Here is a 22,254-nt window from a genome sequence, read left to right on the forward strand (position 1 = left end):
CTCAGTGTGATGCTGGCATTGAGTAGTTTTTAACCCCTCCTCCTCCTCCTGTGTGCCTGCTCTGTGAGGGGGTCTCCTCTGCAGCTGTGAGGGGGTTACAGACCCTCCAGCAGTGTTTGGAGCCCCGGCAGCCGTACATATAAAGGTGCTGTGAGGATATAACCGCACAGCAGTAACGACTGGCACTGCCGCTGGGGGGAGGGGGAGCGGAGACGATGGAACGCAAGCCTGGAGCTCACGGAGAGGAAGTGACGTGCAGTCTTACCGGAAGCACTGTCCGTCCTGGTCCGGAAGTGAGTGCGGTTCAGTGTGAGGTGCAGGTCAGTGGCGGCTTCCTGGGATTGGTGAGCGGCTGGGCGTATCTTGTAGTTGCTGTGCGCTCGGAGGGTCAGCTGGGGGCGCTCTATGGCCGCTGTGCTTCCCGGCATTAGTTGTGGGTCGGCCACGCACAGAGCCCGCCGGGAGGCTGTTGTCAGGACCGCTGACCCCGCGGCCACCTGTAATACTTCATGGCTGCACTACCCCCTCAGCTGTAGGGGGCGCACTGGCCGCTAACAGCTGGGAGGAGTGAAGCGGCGCCACAACATACAGAGCGACACGTGTGGGCGGATTAGAGCTCAGCTGCTGTACATACATGGGCACTGGTGCCTGCTGGTGGGCGGAGATCAGTCCTGGCAAGGTGCAAACAACTCCCAGCTGTCCTGTTCTCTTCCACACCTTTCCCACTCCCCCCAGACACCCACTGGTCCACCCTGTCCTCCCACCTGTCCTCCCACCTGTCCCGGCTCACCCCGGACCACCCCGGACTCCTGCTTGTTCCGACACTCCCCAGACTTCCACCTGTCCGCTCACCTGTCCCGATGCTGCCGGACTCCCACCTGTATGTCTCCCCCGCACATACACACACCCTAAGCACCTGTCCTGATGCCTTGGGACTCCCACCTGTCTGTTCCGCCTCCCCAAGCACCTGTCCTGATGCCGCCGGACTCCCACCTGTATATGTCTCTCACACACCCACCCACACCCTAAGCACCTGTCCCAATGCCCCCAGACTCCCACCTGTTTGTTTCGCCTCCCCAAGTATCTGTGCCCCGGGACTCCCACCTGTGCTTGGGGAGGGGGAACAGACCTGTCCCAATACCTCCGGACTCCCACCTGTCTGTCCCGAGGCCCCAGGACTCCCACCTGTCTGTTCTCTCTCCCCCCCCCCCCCCCAAATATATAGGGGACCAGACATGGCTACACAGGGCACCCTTAGTACTTGTCCTAATATAGAGGGACCAGACATGACTACATAGGGCACCCTTAGTACTTGTCCTAATATATAGACCAGACATGACTACACAGGGCACCCTTAGTACTTGTCCTAATATATAGGGACCAGACATGACTACACAGGACACCCTTAGTACTTGTCCTAATATATAGACCAGACATGACTACACAGGACACCCTTAGTACTTGTCCTAATATATATAGACCAGACATGACTACACAGGGTACCCTTAGTACTTGTCCTAATATATAGGGACCAGACATGACTACACAGGGCACCCTTAGTACTTGTCCTAATATATAGACCAGACATGACTACACAGGGCACCCTTAGTACTTGTCCTAATATATAGACCAGACATGACTACACAGGACACCCTTAGTACTTGTCCTAATATATATAGACCAGACATGACTACACAGGGTACCCTTAGTACTTGTCCTAATATATAGACCAGACATGACTACACAGGACACCCTTAGTACTTGTCCTAATATATAGACCAGACATGACTACACAGGGCACCCTTAGTACTTGTCCTAATATATATGGACCAGACATGACTACACAGGGCACCCTTAGTACTTGTCCTAATATATAGGGGACCAGACATGACTACACAGGGCACCCTCAGTACTTGTCCTAATATATAGACCAGACATGACTACACAGGGCACCCTTAGTACTTGTCCTAATATATATGGACCAGACATGACTACACAGGGTACCCTTAGTACTTGTCCTAATATATAGGGACCAGACATGGCTACACAGGGCACCCTTAGTACTTGTCCTAATATATATGGACCAGACATGACTACACAGGGTACCCTTAGTACTTGTCCTAATATATAGGGGACCAGACAGGGCTACACAGGGCACCCTTAGTACTTGTCCTGATATATAGACCAGACATGACTACACAGGACACCCTTAGTACTTGTCCTAATATATAGACCAGACATGACTACACAGGACACCCTTAGTACTTGTCCTAATATATAGACCAGACATGACTACACAGGGCACCCTTAGTACTTGTCCCAATATATAGGGGACCAGACATGACTATACAGGGCACCCTTAGTACTTGTCCTAATATATAGACCAGACATGACTACACAGGGCACCCTTAGTACTTGTCCCAATATATAGGGGACCAGACATGGCTACACAGGACACCCTTAGTACTTGTCCTAATATATAGGGGACCAGACATGGCTACACAGGACACCCTTAGTACTTGTCCTAATATATATGGACCAGACATGACTACACAGGGCACCCTTAGTACTTGTCCTAATATATATGGACCAGACATGACTACACAGGGCACCCTTAGTACTTGTCCTAATATATAGACCAGACATGACTACACAGGGCACCCTTAGTACTTGTCCTAATATATAGACCAGACATGACTACACAGGACACCCTTAGTACTTGTCCTAATATATAGGGACCAGACATGACTACACAGGGCACCCTTAGTACTTGTCCTAATATATAGGGGATCAGACATGGCTACACAGGACACCCTTAGTACTTGTCCTAATATATAGGACACCCAGACATGACTACACAGGGCACCCTTAGTACTTGTCCTAATATATAGGACACCCAGACATGACTACACAGGACACCCTTAGTACTTGTCCTAATATATAGACCAGACATGACTACACAGGGCACCCTTAGTACTTGTCCTAATATATAGGGACCAGACATGACTACACAGGGTACCCTTAGTACTTGTCCTAATATATATAGACCAGACATGACTACACAGGGTACCCTTAGTACTTGTCCTAATATATAGACCAGACATGACTACACAGGACACCCTTAGTACTTGTCCTAATATATAGACCAGACATGACTACACAGGGCACCCTTAGTACTTGTCCTAATATATAGGAGACCAGACATGACTACACAGGGCACCCTTAGTACTTGTCCTAATATATAGGAGACCAGACATGACTACACAGGGCACCCTTAGTACTTGTCCTAATATATAGGGGACCCAGACATGACTACACAGGGCACCCTTAGTACTTGTCCTAATATATAGACCAGACATGACTACACAGGGCACCATTAGTACTTGTCCTAATATATAGGAGACCAGACATGACTACACAGGGCACCCTTAGTACTTGTCCTAATATATAGGAGACCAGACATGACTACACAGGACACCATTAGTACTTGTCCTAATATATAGGGGACCCAGACATGACTACACAGGGCACCCTTAGTACTTGTCCTAATATATAGGGACCAGACATGACTACACAGGACACCCTTAGTGCTTGTCCTAATATATAGGGACCAGACATGACTACACAGGGCACCCTTAGTACTTGTCCTAATATATAGGAGACCAGACATGACTACACAGGACACCCTTAGTACTTGTCCTAATATATAGGGACCAGACATGACTACACAGGACACCCTTAGTGCTTGTCCTAATATATAGGGACCAGACATGACTACACAGGATACCCTTAGTACTTGTCCTAATATATATAGACCAGACATGACTACACAGGACACTCTTAGTACTTGTCCTAATATATAGGAGACCAGACATGACTACACAGGACACCCTTAGTACTTGTCCTAATATATAGGGACCAGACATGACTACACAGGACACCCTTAGTGCTTGTCCTAATATATAGGGACCAGACATGACTACACAGGATACCCTTAGTACTTGTCCTAATATATATAGACCAGACATGACTACACAGGGCACCCTTAGTACTTGTCCTAATATATAGACCAGACATGACTACACAGGACACTCTTAGTACTTGTCCTAATATATAGGAGACCAGACATGACTACACAGGGCCCCCTTAGTACTTGTCCTAATATATAGGGACCAGACATGACTACACAGGGCACCCTTAGTACTTGTCCTAATATATATATAGACCAGACATGACTACACAGGACACCCTTAGTACTTGTCCTAATATATAGACCAGACATGACTACACAGGGCACCATTAGTACTTGTCCTAATATATATATAGACCAGACATGACTACACAGGGCACCCTTAGTACTTGTCCTAATATATAGGGGATCAGACATGACTACACAGGACACCCTTAGTACTTGTCCTAATATATAGGGACCAGACATGGCTACACAGGGCACCCTTAGTACTTGTCCTAATATATAGGGACTAGACATGACTACACAGGACACCCTTAGTACTTGTCCTAATATATAGGGACTAGACATGACTACACAGGGCACCCTTAGTACTTGTCCTAATATATAGGGGATCAGACATGACTACACAGGACACCCTTAGTACTTGTCCTAATATATAGACCAGACATGACTACACAGGACACCCTTAGTACTTGTCCTAATATATAGGGACCAGACATGACTACACAGGACACCCTTAGTACTTGTCCTAATATATAGAGACCAGACATGACTACACAGGACACCCTTAGTACTTGTCCTAATATATAGAGACCAGACATGACTACACAGGACACCCTTAGTACTTGTCCTAATATATAGGGGACCAGACATGACTACACAGGACACCCTTAGTACTTGTCCTAATATATAGGAAACCAGACATGATTACACAGGGCACCCTTAGTACTTGTCCTAATATATAGGGACCAGACATGACTGCACAGGGCACCCTTAGTACTTGTCCTAATATATAGACCAGACATGGCTACACAGGACACCCTTAGTACTTGTCCTAATATATAGGGACCAGACATAACTACACAGGACACCCTTAGTACTTGTCCTAATATATAGGGACCAGACATGACTGCACAGGGCACCCTTAGTACTTGTCCTAATATATAGACCAGACATGACTACACAGGGCACCCTTAGTACTTGTCCTAATATATAGGGACCAGACATGACTGCACAGGACACCCTTAGTACTTGTCCTAATATATAGGGACCAGACATGACTGCGCAGGACACCCTTAGTACTTGTCCTAATATATAGACCAGACATGACTACACAGGACACCCTTAGTACTTGTCCTAATATATAGGGGACCAGACAGGGCTACACAGGGCACCCTTAGTACTTGTCCTAATATATAGGGACCAGACATGACTACACAGGGCACCCTTAGTACTTGTCCTAATATATAGGGACCAGACATGACTACACAGGGCACCCTTAGTACTTGTCCTAATATATACACCAGACATGACTACACAGGACACCCTTAGTACTTGTCCTAATATATAGACCAGACATGACTACACAGGGCACCCTTAGTACTTGTCCTAATATATAGGGACCAGACATGACTACACAGGGCACCCTTAGTACTTGTCCTAATATATAGGGGACCCAGACATGACTACACAGGGCACCCTTAGTACTTGTCCCAATATATGGACCAGACATGACTACACAGGGCACCCTTAGTACTTGTCCTAATATATAGGGGACCAGACATGGCTACACAGGGCACCCTTAGTACTTGTCCTAATATATAGGGACCAGACATGACTACACAGGGCACCCTTAGTACTTGTCCTAATATATAGGGGACCAGACATGACTACACAGGGCACCCTTAGTACTTGTCCTAATATATAGGGGACCCTTAGTACTTGTCCTAATATATAGGAGACCAGACATGACTACACAGGACACCCTTAGTACTTGTCCCAATATATGGACCAGACATGACTACACAGGGCACCCTTAGTACTTGTCCTAATATATAGGGGACCAGACATGGCTACACAGGGCACCCTTAGTACTTGTCCTAATATATAGGGGACCAGACATGGCTACACAGGACACCCTTAGTACTTGTCCTAGTATATAGAGGACCCAGACATGACTACACAGGGCACCCTTAGTACTTGTCCTAATATATAGGGGACCCTTAGTACTTGTCCTAATATATAGGGACCAGACATGGCTACACAGGGCACCCTTAGTACTTGTCCTAATATATAGGAGACCAGACATGACTACACAGGGCACCCTTAGTACTTGTCCTAATATATAGGGGACCCAGACATGACTACACAGGGCACCCTTAGTACTTGTCCTAATATATATGGACCAGACATGACTACACAGGACACCCTTAGTACTTGTCCTATTATATAGGGACCAGACATGACTACACAGGACAGCCTTAGTACTTGTCCTATTATATAGGGACCAGACATGACTACACAGGACACCCTTAGTACTTGTCCTATTATATAGGGACCAGACATGACTACACAGGACACCCTTAGTGCTTGTCCTATTATATAGGGACCAGACATGACTACACAGGGCACCCTTAGTGCTTGTCCTAATATATAGACCACACATGGCTACACAGGACACCCTTAGTACTTGTCCTAATATATAGGGGACCAGAGATGACTACACAGGGCACCCTTAGTACTTGTCCTAATATATAGGAGACCAGACATGACTACACAGGGCACCCTTAGTACTTGTCCTAATATATAGACCAGACATGACTACACAGGACACCCTTAGTACTTGTCCTAATATATAGAGGACCAGACATGACTACACAGGGTACCCTTAGTACTTGTCCTAATATATATAGACCAGACATGACTACACAGGGCACCCTTAGTACTTGTCCTAATATATATAGACCAGACATGACTACACAGGGCACCCTTAGTACTTGTCCTAATATATATAGACCAGACATGACTACACAGGGCACCCTTAGTACTTGTCCTAATATATAGGGGACCCAGACATGACTACACAGGGCACCCTTAGTACTTGTCCTAATATATAGGGACCAGACATGACTGCACAGGACACCCTTAGTAGTTGTCCTAATATATAGGGACCAGACATGACTACACAGGGCACCCTTAGTACTTGTCCTAATATATAGGGGACCAGACATGACTACACAGGGCACCCTTAGTACTTGTCCTAATATATAGGGGACCCTTAGTACTTGTCCTAATATATAGGAGACCAGACATGACTACACAGGACACCCTTAGTACTTGTCCCAATATATGGACCAGACATGACTACACAGGGCACCCTTAGTACTTGTCCTAATATATAGGGGACCAGACATGGCTACACAGGGCACCCTTAGTACTTGTCCTAATATATAGGGGACCAGACATGGCTACACAGGGCACCCTTAGTACTTGTCCTAATATATAGGGGACCAGACATGGCTACACAGGACACCCTTAGTACTTGTCCTAGTATATAGAGGACCCAGACATGACTACACAGGGCACCCTTAGTACTTGTCCTAATATATAGGGGACCCTTAGTACTTGTCCTAATATATAGGGACCAGACATGGCTACACAGGGCACCCTTAGTACTTGTCCTAATATATAGGAGACCAGACATGACTACACAGGGCACCCTTAGTACTTGTCCTAATATATAGGGGACCCAGACATGACTACACAGGGCACCCTTAGTACTTGTCCTAATATATATGGACCAGACATGACTACACAGGACACCCTTAGTACTTGTCCTATTATATAGGGACCAGACATGACTACACAGGACACCCTTAGTACTTGTCCTATTATATAGGGACCAGACATGACTACACAGGACACCCTTAGTACTTGTCCTATTATATAGGGACCAGACATGACTACACAGGACACCCTTAGTGCTTGTCCTATTATATAGGGACCAGACATGACTACACAGGGCACCCTTAGTGCTTGTCCTAATATATAGACCACACATGGCTACACAGGACACCCTTAGTACTTGTCCTAATATATAGGGGACCAGACATGACTACACAGGGCACCCTTAGTACTTGTCCTAATATATAGACCAGACATGACTACACAGGACACCCTTAGTACTTGTCCTAATATATAGAGGACCAGACATGACTACACAGGGTACCCTTAGTACTTGTCCTAATATATATAGACCAGACATGACTACACAGGGCACCCTTAGTACTTGTCCTAATATATATAGACCAGACTTGACTACACAGGGCACCCTTAGTACTTGTCCTAATATATATAGACCAGACATGACTACACAGGGCACCCTTAGTACTTGTCCTAATATATAGGGGACCCAGACATGACTACACAGGGCACCCTTAGTACTTGTCCTAATATATAGGGACCAGACATGACTGCACAGGACACCCTTAGTAGTTGTCCTAATATATAGGGACCAGACATGACTACACAGGGCACCCTTAGTACTTGTCCTAATATATAGGGACCAGACATGGCTACACAGGGCACCCTTAGTACTTGTCCTAATATATAGGAGACCAGACATGACTACACAGGGCACCCTTAGTACTTGTCCTAATATATAGGGGACCCAGACATGACTACACAGGACACCCTTAGTACTTGTCCTAATATATAGGGGACCAGACAGGGCTACACAGCGCACCCTTAGTACTTGTCCTAATATATAGGAGACCAGACATGACTACACAGGACACCCTTAGTACTTGTCCTAATATATAGGGGACCAGACAGGGCTACACAGCGCACCCTTAGTACTTGTCCTAATATATAGGGACCAGACATGGCTACACAGGGCACCCTTAGTACTTGTCCTAATATATAGGAGACCAGACATGACTACACAGGGCACCCTTAGTACTTGTCCTAATATATAGGGGACCCAGACATGACTACACAGGACACCCTTAGTACTTGTCCTAATATATAGGGGACCAGACAGGGCTACACAGCGCACCCTTAGTACTTGTCCTAATATATAGGAGACCAGACATGACTACACAGGACACCCTTAGTACTTGTCCTAATATATAGGAGACCAGACATGACTACACAGTACACCCTTAGTACTTGTCCTAATATATAGGGGACCAGACATGACTACACAGGGCACCCTTAGTACTTGTCCTCATATATAGGGACCAGAGATGACTACACAGGGCACCCTTAGTACTTGTCCTAATATATAGGGGACCAGACATGACTACACAGGGCACCCTTAGTACTTGTCCTAATATATAGGGACCAGAGATGACTACACAGGGCACCCTTAGTACTTGTCCTAGTATATAGAGGACCCAGACATGACTACACAGGGCACCCTTAGTACTTGTCCTAATATATAGACCAGACATGACTACACAGGACACCCTTAGTACTTGTCCTAATATATAGGGACCAGACATGACTACACAGGACACCCTTAGTACTTGTCCTAATATATAGGGACCAGACATGACTACACAGGACACCCTTAGTACTTGTCCTAATATATAGGAAACCAGACATGATTACACAGGGCACCCTTAGTACTTGTCCTAATATATAGGGACCAGACATGACTGCACAGGGCACCCTTAGTACTTGTCCTAATATATAGACCAGACATGACTACACAGGGCACCCTTAGTACTTGTCCTAATATATAGGGACCAGACATAACTACACAGGACACCCTTAGTACTTGTCCTAATATATAGACCAGACATGACTGCACAGGGCACCCTTAGTACTTGTCCTAATATATAGGGACCAGACATGACTGCACAGGGCACCCTTAGTACTTGTCCTAATATATAGGGACCAGACATGACTGCACAGTGCACCCTTAGTACTTGTCCTAATATATAGGGACCAGACATGACTACACAGGGCACCCTTAGTACTTGTCCTAATATATAGACCAGACATGACTGCACAGGGCACCCTTAGTACTTGTCCTAATATATAGACCAGACATGACTGCACAGGACACCCTTAGTACTTGTCCTAATATATAGACCAGACATGACTACACAGGGCACCCTTAGTACTTGTCCTAATATATAGGGACCAGACATGACTGCACAGGACACCCTTAGTAGTTGTCCTAATATATAGGGACCAGACATGACTACACAGGGCACCCTTAGTACTTGTCCTAATATATAGGGACCAGACATGGCTACACAGGGCACCCTTAGTACTTGTCCTAATATATAGGAGACCAGACATGACTACACAGGGCACCCTTAGTACTTGTCCTAATATATAGGGGACCCAGACATGACTACACAGGACACCCTTAGTACTTGTCCTAATATATAGGGGACCAGACAGGGCTACACAGCGCACCCTTAGTACTTGTCCTAATATATAGGAGACCAGACATGACTACACAGGGCACCCTTAGTACTTGTCCTAATATATAGGGGACCAGACATGACTACACAGGACACCCTTAGTACTTGTCCTAATATATAGGGGACCAGACAGGGCTACACAGCGCACCCTTAGTACTTGTCCTAATATATAGACCAGACATGACTACACAGGGCACCCTTAGTACTTGTCCTAATATATAGGGGACCAGACAGGGCTACACAGCGCACCCTTAGTACTTGTCCTAATATATAGACCAGACATGACTACACAGCGCACCCTTAGTACTTGTCCTAATATATAGACCAGACATGACTACACAGGACACCCTTAGTACTTGTCCTAATATATAGGGGACCAGACAGGGCTACACAGCGCACCCTTAGTACTTGTCCTAATATATAGACCAGACATGACTACACAGGGCACCCTTAGTACTTGTCCTAATATATAGACCAGACATGACTACACAGGGCACCCTTAGTACTTGTCCTAATATATAGGGGACCCAGACATGACTACACAGGGCACCCTTAGTACTTGTCCTAATATATAGACCAGACATGGCTACACAGTGCACCCTTAGTACTTGTCCTAATATATAGGAGACCAGACATGACTACACAGGACACCCTTAGTACTTGTCCCAATATATGGACCAGACATGACTACAGAGGGCACCCTTAGTACTTGTCCTAATATATAGGGGACCAGACATGGCTACACAGGGCACCCTTAGTACTTGTCCTAATATATAGGGACCAGACATGACTACACAGGGCACCCTTAGTACTTGTCCTAATATATAGGGGACCAGACATGACTACACAGGGCACCCTTAGTACTTGTCCTAATATATAGGGGACCAGACATGACTACACAGGGCACCCTTAGTACTTGTCCTCATATATAGGGACCAGACATGACTACACAGGGCACCCTTAGTACTTGTCCTAATATATAGGGGACCCTTAGTACTTGTCCTATTATATAGGAGACCAGACATGACTACACAGGACACCCTTACTACTTGTCCCAATATATGGACCAGACATGACTACACAGGGCACCCTTAGTAGTTGTCCTAATATATAGGGGACCAGACATGACTACACAGGGCTCCCTTAGTACTTGTCCTAATATATAGGGACCAGACATGACTACACAGGACACCCTTAGTACTTGTCCTAATATATAGGGACCAGACATGACTACACAGGGCTCCCTTAGTACTTGTCCTAATATATAGGGGACCAGACATGACTACACAGGACACCCTTAGTACTTGTCCTAATATATAGGAGACCAGACATGACTACACAGGACACCCTTAGTACTTGTCCTAATATATAGGGACCAGACATGACTACACAGGGCTCCCTTAGTACTTGTCCTAATATATAGGGGACCAGACATGACTACACAGGACACCCTTAGTACTTGTCCTAATATATAGGGACCAGACATGACTACACAGGACACCCTTAGTACTTGTCCTAATATATAGGGGACCCAGACATGACTACACAGGGCACCCTTAGTACTTGTCCTAATATATAGGAGACCAGACATGACTACACAGGGCACCCTTAGTATATGTCCTAATATATAGGAGACCAGACATGACTACACAGGACACCCTTAGTACTTGTCCTAATATATAGGGGACCCAGATATGACTACACAGGGTACCCTTAGTACTTGTCCTAATATATATGGACCAGACATGACTACACAGGACACCCTTAGTACTTGTCCTATTATATAGGGACCAGACATGACTACACAGGACACCCTTAGTACTTGTCCTATTATATAGGGACCAGACATGACTACACAGGGCACCCTTAGTGCTTGTCCTAATATATAGACCAGACATGGCTACACAGGACACCCTTAGTACTTGTCCTAATATATAGACCAGACATGACTACACAGGGCACCCTTAGTACTTGTCCTATTATATAGGGACCAGACATGACTACACAGGGCACCCTTAGTGCTTGTCCTAATATATAGACCAGACATGGCTACACAGGACACCCTTAGTACTTGTCCTAATATATAGACCAGACATGACTACACAGGACACCCTTAGTACTTGTCCTAATATATATGGACCAGACATGACTACACAGGGCACCCTTAGTACTTGTCCTAATATATAGGGGATCAGACATGACTACACAGGGCACCCTTAGTGCTTGTCCTAATATATAGACCAGACATGGCTACACAGGACACCCTTAGTACTTGTCCTAATATATATGGACCAGACATGACTACACAGAGCACCCTTAGTACTTGTCCTAATATATAGGGGACCAGACATGGCTACACAGGACACCCTTAGTACTTGTCCTATTATATAGGGACCAGACATGACTACACAGGGCACCCTTAGTGCTTGTCCTAATATATAGACCAGACATGGCTACACAGGACACCCTTAGTACTTGTCCTAATATATAGACCAGACATGACTACACAGGACACCCTTAGTACTTGTCCTAATATATAGGGGACCAGACATGACTACACAGGACACCCTTAGTACTTGTCCTAATATATAGACCAGACATGACTACACAGGACACCCTTAGTACTTGTCCTAATTTATAGGAGACCCAGACATGACTACACAGGACACCCTTAGTACTTGTCCTAATATATAGGGACCCAGACATGACTACACAGGACACCCTTAGTACTTGTCCTAATATATAGACCAGACATGACTACACAGGGCACCCTTAGTACTTGTCCTAATATACAGACCAGACATGACTACACAGGACACCCTTAGTACTTGTCCTAATATATAGGGACCAGACATGACTACACAGGACACCCTTAGTACTTGTCCTAATATATAGGCACCAGACATGACCACACAGGACACCCTTAGTACTTGTCCTAATATATAGGGGACCAGACATGACTACACAGGACACCCTTAGTACTTGTCCTAATATATAGACCAGACATGACTACACAGGACACCCTTAGTACTTGTCCTAATATATAGGGGACCAGACATGACTACACAGGGCACCCTTAGTACTTGTCCTAATATATAGGGGACCAGACATGACTACACAGGGCACCCTTAGTACTTGTCCTAATATATAGGGGACCAGACATGACTACACAGGGCACCCTTAGTACTTGTCCTAATATATAGACCAGACATGACTACACAGGACACCCTTAGTACTTGTCCTAATATATAGGAGACCAGACATGACTACACAGGGCACCCTTAGTACTTGTCCTAATATATAGACCAGACATGACTACACAGGACACCCTTAGTACTTGTCCTAATATATAGGGGACCAGACATGACTACACAGGACACCCTTAGTACTTGTCCTAATATATAGACCAGACATGACCACACAGGACACCCTTAGTACTTGTCCTAATATATAGACCAGACATGACTACACAGGACACCCTTAGTACTTGTCCTAATATATAGGGACCAGACATGACCACACAGGGCACCCTTAGTACTTGTCCTAATATATAGGGGACCAGACATGACTACACAGGACACCCTTAGTACTTGTCCTATTATATAGGAGACCAGACATGACTACACAGGACACCCTTAGTACTTGTCCTAATATATAGACCAGACATGACTACACAGGGCACCCTTAGTACTTGTCCTAATATATAGGGGACCAGACATGACTACACAGGACACCCTTAGTACTTGTCCTAATATATAGACCGGACATGACTACACAGGGCACCCTTAGTACTTGTCCTAATATATAGGGACCAGACATGACCACACAGGGCACCCTTAGTACTTGTCCTAATATATAGGGACCAGACATGACTACACAGGGCACCCTTAGTACTTGTCCTAATATATAGGGACCAGACATGACCACACAGGGCACCCTTAGTACTTGTCCTAATATATAGGGGACCCAGACATGGCTACACAGGACACCCTTAGTACTTGTCCTAATATATAGGGACCAGACATGACTACACAGGGCACCCTTAGTACTTGTCCTAATATATAGGGACCAGACATGACTACACAGGGCACCCTTAGTACTTGTCCTAATATATAGGGGACCAGACATGACTACACAGGACACCCTTAGTACTTGTCAGTAAAAAAAGATATAAAAAAAAATAGCCCTAAATGCCATGGGGAAAAAAACGCAGCCAAAATAATTTTGGTAGCTGAAGGAAAAAAATAGGGCAGTTAAACCATCTCATGGGTAAAATCCCTAAAGTGTCCGGTCCTGGTACAAAACAGCCTGGTCCTTACAGGGTTAAATGTAAAGCTTTGCCTTATTCCTAGAGAACTTTATATCTGCTTTTCTTCTTTTTTAGGCTTCTTTCCCATGAGTGTATATGGGCCGCCGTTTTCACGACCTTCCGATATACGCTAAGATGGGAGAGATTAAACTGGTGAACGGGCACACATCTCAAACATTTGTACGCCCGTTCAGACGGCATGGTTCCCCATGCATATACGCTGAGACTACCATGCCGTCGCCCCTTTTCCCTCCCTTCCCATCGCAGACTCACCTCTCTTCTCCGCTCGTTCTTTGTAGTGGGAGGGGGTGGGATGGAAGCGGAGATCGTGTCGGACCATCCCGCCTCCTCCCATTGATGGCTATGGACAAGGGTTGGGGAGAGAATGGGAGATTATCTCCGCCCATGCCCCACCCATTGTCCACAGCCAGCAATAGGAGGCGGCGGGCCGGCTGGACCGACGGTCTGCGGGACAAACCTTGCTGGGTATCTGTGCGCTCACATATCTCAGGCATATAACTCACATATTCCTATGTGAATGGGTCCTATCTGAGACAGACAACTTCAGAGAAGGCCATCTGCCATGTTTCAGGGAGACTCGCCCTTCCTCATGGTGGTTTTTGAGGGACCTGTATCCTGGCATAGATCTCTGGGTCTCGAAGTTCCATAGTGAATAAAATCCGACCCCACAATAGCGTGTGCTCCAACTGTCAGGGCTTGGTTAGTTGTATCTTACTGGAGTTCTCATGACCTCTCTCTTTGCAGGGGACAGTCTGGAGTTGGTTCTCTGCCGACAGGGCCTGGTCTATTACCCAATTTGGGATGGAGATGGACAGAAGTCGCATAACGGAAAGGATATTACATTTCACCCTGGAGATCATCTCCCTGCTGACTGGAGAGGTGAGGGAATCTTGGGATGAGAACATCAAAAAGAAGTGGTAGTCAATAAATATTACCTAATGGTGTTTATGTTCTTGTATAGACCTACGGTCCGCTGAAGAAGTCACTTGACTGTCAGACATCTACCCATAATGTGTCCGAAGAATGTCTTGGGACGCGGCGCTCTATCACGGACCCGTCACATGATAGAAACACTGAGGAGAAGATCCTAGAACTCACCGACAAGATCATTAAGCTGCTGACCGGAGAGGTGAGTTGTTAACATTCTCATCCTCGCTGTTACAATGTATCACCGTTTGTGTCAAGTTCCGATAAAGTATCACGATGTCTGTCTGTTCCTCTTCATGCAGCTATTAGAACTTCCAGGCTGGGTTCACACGGGACGGATTTCCAGCGGAATTCTTGCTTATTGGCCGCACCGCAAATCCGCGAGAATTCCATTGAAAACTGCAGCTGTTGGTTTTGGAGCGGCTTCACCATCGGCATTTCCGCTGCGGCTGTTTCTCCCCGTAGAGAGGAGAGAGGCCACTACGGAAAAAAAAAAAAGAATTGACATGCTGCGTCTTTAATTTCCGCACGGAAATTCCGCTGCAAATCCGTCCCGTGTGAACCTCGCCTTAGGATCTGTACAAGCAAGTCATAATGGAGATTCATTATAGCGATAAGTGGAGACTTTGATTGAAACTTAAAGGGGTTGTCCCGAGGCAGCAAGTGGGTCTATACACTTCTGCATGGCCATAATAATGCACTTTGTAATGTACATTGTGCATTAATTATGAGCCATACAGAAGTTATAAAAAGTTTTATACTTACCTGCTCCGTTGCTGGCGTCCTCGTCTCCATGGTGCCGACTAATTTTCGCCCTCCGATGGCCAAATTAGCCGCGCTTGCGCAGTCCGGGTCTTCTCCTCTTCTCTATGGGGCTCCGTGTAGCTCCGTGTAGCTCCGCCCCGTCACGTGCCGATTCCAGCCAATCAGGAGGCTGGAATCGGCAATGGACCGCACAGAAGCCCTGCGGTCCATGAAGACAGAGGATCCCGGCGGCCATCTTCAGCAGGTGAGTATGAAGACGCCGGACCGCCGGGATTCAGGTAAGCGCTGTGCGGGTGGGTTTTTTAACCCCTGCATCGGGGTTGTCTCGCGCCGAACGGGGGGGGGGGGTTTAAAAAAAAAAAAAAACCCGTTTCGGCGCGGGACATCTCCTTTAAGAGGAATGGTGAGGGTCACCTAATATAACCCGACCCCAGAGGTGTTCCAACCTTATTAAATCACTTTTTCTGGTTATCACAATCCTGATCATTGGGTGCCTCATCTAGAAGTAAAATATATATTTACAAAAAAAAAATTGTTCCCACTGTAGAAAGTCTTAGACCCCCCCCCCCCCCCTCTAGTATCGCTTGTAGTTCAGCTTAAAGGGGGTTTGCCACATACGAAAATGGCCGCACAACACGCTGTCCTTTCTGGCTACTGCTGACCAGGACATGTGACTTCTGCAGCCAATCCCTGAACACAGCAGTCTCCTTCTATAGACTGTCATTGGCTGCAGCAGTCACGTGTCCTGGTCAGCGGCAATCGGGAAGGTGTGAAGCCATTCATGGGAAAACCCCTTTTAAAGAGGACTTGTCACCTGATAGGACATGCCTCTCTTAGGAAATGCTTGTGTTCCACATGAAATAAAAATGATATAGCGGCTTTTCTAAAAGCTCTACATTGTGGTGTTCCTGTATTCAGGACCAGATTAAGGCTGCCCACAGTACAGCACAGACAATTATAATGTGCCCCTGCCCTGCCCCCATGTTAACCCCTGGCAGTGCTGCACTGTGCCAAGGTTGTAGGCCACATCCCTTTTTAGGCTAAGCCATGCCCTCCTCAGAGTAATATTGATCACTAGTGGCCCAATAATAGTAATATTATATCGCTAAGTAATTGTCAGTTACAAGCGATTCATAGTGACATTGATTACAGTGCAGTTACCTCCAGTGATCAAGGTGCCATCATCTCCGATTGGTGTCATTCTCTCTCCCTTCTCTCCCCTTTCTTCTCTATGCGTACCCAGACTACCACAATGACTCCTCCAGCCACAACTTGTCTCTGCAGAGTTTGGCTCCTTGACTTACCATCCCCCTCTATACGTTTTCCACACCTCTACGCAATCCATAGGGTCACAGATAGTAGTTGGGGCCCCACACAGTAAGTGTTACTATTAGTGCCTTTCACGATAAAAGTGCCTGCTTTTCTGCCCCCATCAGTAATAATGCTAGCTCTTCTGTCCCCATAATTAAAATGCCCCTTTTCTGCCCCTCTTAGTAATAATCCCTACTTTACGTCATCCTAATAATTCCCCCTTTCTGCCCTCATTAATAATAATGTCACCTTTACTTCCTGCTCTGTAATAATACCAACTTTTATACCCCTTTTGTATTAATGCCATCTTTTATGCCCCTTTACCCCTTGAGTGGTGGGTTTCTTACCCCCCTGTCAGACCCACCAGGGCAGGTTTTTTAAATGGTCTAATCATTTAATTTCCACTAATTTTCCAGTCGCGTTCCAAGAGCCATAACTTTTTCATTTCTCCGCTGACACGGCCGTACGAGGGCTTGTTTTTTGTACTTTTTGATGGCATCATTTTTGGGTGTATATAATGTATTGTATAACTTTTGTAAAAAAAAAAAGTTGTAGGGAGATTGGGGGAAAAGAAAGAGATTCTGCCATTTGTCTTTTGGATTTCATTTTTACGGCGTTCAGCACACAGAATAAATAGTGTGATAACGTTATTCTCCGAGTCACACGATTCCGGCGATGCCGAGTTTATACAGTTTGTTTATGTTTTGTTATTTTTGTACATTTTTTTTCTTAAAGGTTTGCTTTTGTGTCGCCGCATTCCAAGAGCCGTAATAATGTTATTTCCCATTGCCAGCGCTCTAGCCGGCCGTGTTTATTGCGGGATGAACCCGAGGCTTCATTTATCTAATATTTAGGAACATGTAACATTTTGATCGCTTTTTATTCCGTTCTTTATAGGGGCAAGATTAACAAAATCTGTAATTCTGGCTGTTTTTTATCTTTATTTTTCCTGGCATTCTCTGAGCAGTATAAGTAATATATTAAAGTCATTCTACAGGCCGGTACGATTACGCCAATACCAAATTGTAAGAGGTTTTTTTTCTTTTTCGCTACTTTTTCATAGTTTGAATGCAGCGAAAGATTTTTTTTTTTTTTTTGTAGAGACCCCTAGCATTTAAATTTTTCTATCAACAGAGCCGTGTGAGGGTCTGTATTTTGCGGGATGAGTTGTACCATTTATTGGTCTGTGCAGCATTTTGATCACTTTGTATTCTGTTTTTTATTTGGTGAGATAGGCTTAATTAGCTATTTTTGCCAAGTTTATTTTTTTTTTCCCATGCCATGCACCCTGCAGATTAACCCCTTCCTGCTCCAGGACAGACATTTATGTCCTGCAGCGTCGAGGTAAGTATGAAGAGAGACTCATACGTCTGTAAATGCGGCTGAACAGTCCAGTGGGCATGTTGGACGTCTCCTCTAGCTGCAGCTGCCTCTTCAGCCTACTGTGAGGTGGATGATATAGTTGGCATCATCCACGCATCTCACTGTATGGGGGCTCTTGGCGCAGATAAGCCATCCCATTTGTTGGCTGAATTGAGTAGCTTGTTTGCACAAGCGCCCGGAGCCTGCTGCGCCGCACAAGCGCCCGGAGCCTGCTGCGCCGCACAAGCGCCCGGAGCCTGCTGCGCCGCACAAGCGCCCGGAGCCTGCTGCGCCGCACAAGCGCCCGGAGCCTGCTGCGCCGCACAAGCGCCCGGAGCCTGCTGCGCCGCACAAGCGCCCGGAGCCTGCTGCGCAGCACAAGCGCCCGGAGCCTGCTGCGCAGCACAAGCATGAGATTTCAGCGATATGCATGGGTGATGCAACTATGTCATCCTTGTCACAGAGGAATGACGAGGCGGACTTTGCTGAAAACATTGCAGCTAGTGGAGTTGCGATGCTGACCCCAGAAAAAAAGGAGGAGAATAAACAGCAGTCTGCAGCAGCTCAGCGGAGAACTGTGCAGGAGGCAAGTATACAGGTGTTTGTTTTTTTGTTGTTTTTTTTTTTCTTTTTGACACCACCAGAGAATTGGGCCAACTGCTTCTCCATGTACCTGCCAATCCGGTATGAGCCAGTGTTTGGGGCCCCCTCAGTCTGCTGCTGGTAACTAGGGGGGCCCCCGTGAACATAGGGGAATGCAGACCTGGAGCCAGTGCTCCATTGGCATCATTGTTAATTTGGGCCTGCCTCTGTTATTTCTCCTGGAAACGCATGACTACATTGACCACAGTTTGTTACCATTTTGCACGTTCTGACATTGTCCAATCGGTGTTGACAGTACAAGACTGTGTAGTTGCTAATTTTTCCGACAACTTCTGCTCATCTACTAGTTTATGTTTGTCTCATCATTCCTGTAATATACTTGCATTAAACATTTTGCTGCTTTTCTTGCACTGTAAATCACGTTTGAAGTTGCTGCCACTAGGGTGTCTCCCTTTCAACGTCCCTGCAATACTCTGTCTGTTAGGTGCAGAGCTTGCATAGTAACAAGGACATTTCCATAGTAACAGGGGAAGGGGCTATCTTCGCAGGCATCTCCTCTGCACTTACAGGCTGCAAGCTGACAAATCTGCAGGCACTGTGATAATCTCCACAATTTCTGTTTCTCCTGATGTTACTGCCTGTCTGCGTGTGTCCGTGCATTGTGCGCGTACATTACACACATTATGGTGGTTTTACTAACCATTTGGCCAGAATGTCTCTAAATGCCTGATTCTCCTGGAACAGCAGAGGGGCAGGCATTCAGATACTGCCTCCCTGCTGATTGGACCACAGATTTTGCAATGCAGTATGAGAATTAAGAGCAAGGAAGTCAGGACAGTGAACTACTGGCAGAATGCTAGGTTTGGCACATGCTCCTTCCCTGAACGTGGATTGCAAATAGCAGAATAACAGAAAAGTAGGGAAGACCACCATAAAACCAGAGCTTACAGAAATGAAACGGAGTGTAAACAGCAGGAAATGAGGGTGAGGAGGACTGGGTGTATTTTAGAAAACTTGATGACAACTTAGGTATGCTTTTTCAAGGAGAATTGTAACACGCAATCGTTGATTTATTCATAAATTTCTAGGAGGAATAACAAAAACAGCAAGGTGCAGAGTTAGAATGTTCTCCAAGATCACTAGGGGGAACACAAGTATTCAGGAGGGGGTGTCGCTCCCCTTTAATGTGTCATTTCATGTTTTGTAGGACACAAACCAAATTGATATTCCATCAGAAGAAGCACATGAAGAAGTGGCGGACACCAATAAGACGAAAGCAAATAATGGCAGAAGTGAGTCCGCTTGTTTTTTCTTTCTTCCTCTTTCGTTCTATTGTTTCTTCTACCTCCTCTCTTTCGCCTCCTCATGGTCATCTCTCTTCTTTCGCCTCCTCATGGTCATCTCTCTTCTTTTTCCTCCTCATGGTCACCTCTCTTCTTTCTCCTCCTCGTGGTCACCTCTCTTCTTTCTCCTCCTCATGGTCACCTCTCTTCTTTCTCCTCCTCGTTGTCACCTCTCTTCTTTCTCTTCCTCGTTGTCACCTCTTCTTTCTCCTCCTCGTAGTCACCTCTCCTCTTTCTTCTCCTCCTCGTAGTCACCTCTCCTCTTTCTTCTCCTCCTCGTAGTCACCTCTCCTCTTTCTTCTCCTCCTCGTAGTCACCTCTCCTCTTTCTTCTCCTCCTCGTAGTCACCTCTCCTCTTTCTTCTCCTCCTCGTAGTCACCTCTCCTCTTTCTTCTCCTCCTCGTAGTCACCTCTCCTCTTTCTTCTCCTCCTCGTAGTCACCTCTCCTCTTTCTTCTCCTCCTCGTAGTCACCTCTCCTCTTTCTTCTCCTCCTCGTAGTCACCTCTCCTCTTTCTTCTCCTCCTCGTAGTCACCTCTCCTCTTTCTTCTCCTCCTCGTAGTCACCTCTCCTCTTTCTTCTCCTCCTCGTAGTCACCTCTCCTCTTTCTTCTCCTCCTCGTAGTCACCTCTCCTCTTTCTCCTCCTCCTCGTAGTCACCTCTCCTCTTTCTCCTCCTCCTCGTAGTCACCTCTCCTCTTTCTCCTCCTCCTCGTAGTCACCTCTCCTCTTTCTTCTCCTCCTCGTAGTCACCTCTCCTCTTTCTTCTCCTCCTCGTAGTCACCTCTCCTCTTTCTTCTCCTCCTCGTAGTCACCTCTCCTCTTTCTTCTCCTCCTCGTAGTCACCTCTCCTCTTTCTTCTCCTCCTCGTAGTCACCTCTCCTCTTTCTTCTCCTCCTCGTAGTCACCTCTCCTCTTTCTTCTCCTCCTCGTAGTCACCTCTCCTCTTTCTTCTCCTCCTCGTAGTCACCTCTCCTCTTTCTTCTCCTCCTCGTAGTCACCTCTCCTCTTTCTTCTCCTCCTCGTAGTCCCCTCTCCTCTTTCTTCTCCTCCTCCTCGTAGTCCCCTCTCCTCTTTCTTCTCCTCCTCCTCGTAGTCCCCTCTCCTCTTTCTTCTCCTCCTCCTCGTAGTCCCCTCTCCTCTTTCTTCTCCTCCTCCTCGTAGTCCCCTCTCCTCTTTCTTCTCCTCCTCCTCGTAGTCCC

The 22,254-nt window shown here is 46.2% G+C and overlaps 1 protein-coding gene across 3 annotated transcripts in view; it reads left to right on the forward strand.

The window, feature by feature from the left end:
• The first annotated feature begins 277 nt into the window (after window positions 1-277).
• Window positions 278-22,254, forward strand: part of LOC136588076 (zinc finger protein 84-like) — a 130,682-nt gene continuing 108,705 nt past the window's right edge. For 2 of the 3 annotated variants that reach the window (XM_066587002.1, XM_066587004.1), the window contains exons 1-4: window positions 278-320; window positions 15,488-15,622; window positions 15,705-15,872; window positions 20,919-21,003. In XM_066587002.1, the coding sequence (XP_066443099.1) occupies window positions 15,545-15,622; window positions 15,705-15,872; window positions 20,919-21,003 (331 nt within the window). In that variant the 5' untranslated portion in view covers window positions 278-320; window positions 15,488-15,544. Of the gene's footprint in view, window positions 345-15,487; window positions 15,623-15,704; window positions 15,873-20,918; window positions 21,004-22,254 lie in introns of all 3 variants that reach the window. The other variant, XM_066587003.1, reaches the window with a different exon arrangement.

The sequence above is a fragment of the Eleutherodactylus coqui genome, chromosome 13, assembly GCF_035609145.1.
Source record: "Eleutherodactylus coqui strain aEleCoq1 chromosome 13, aEleCoq1.hap1, whole genome shotgun sequence".
Classification (NCBI taxonomy): Eukaryota; Metazoa; Chordata; class Amphibia; order Anura; family Eleutherodactylidae; genus Eleutherodactylus; species Eleutherodactylus coqui.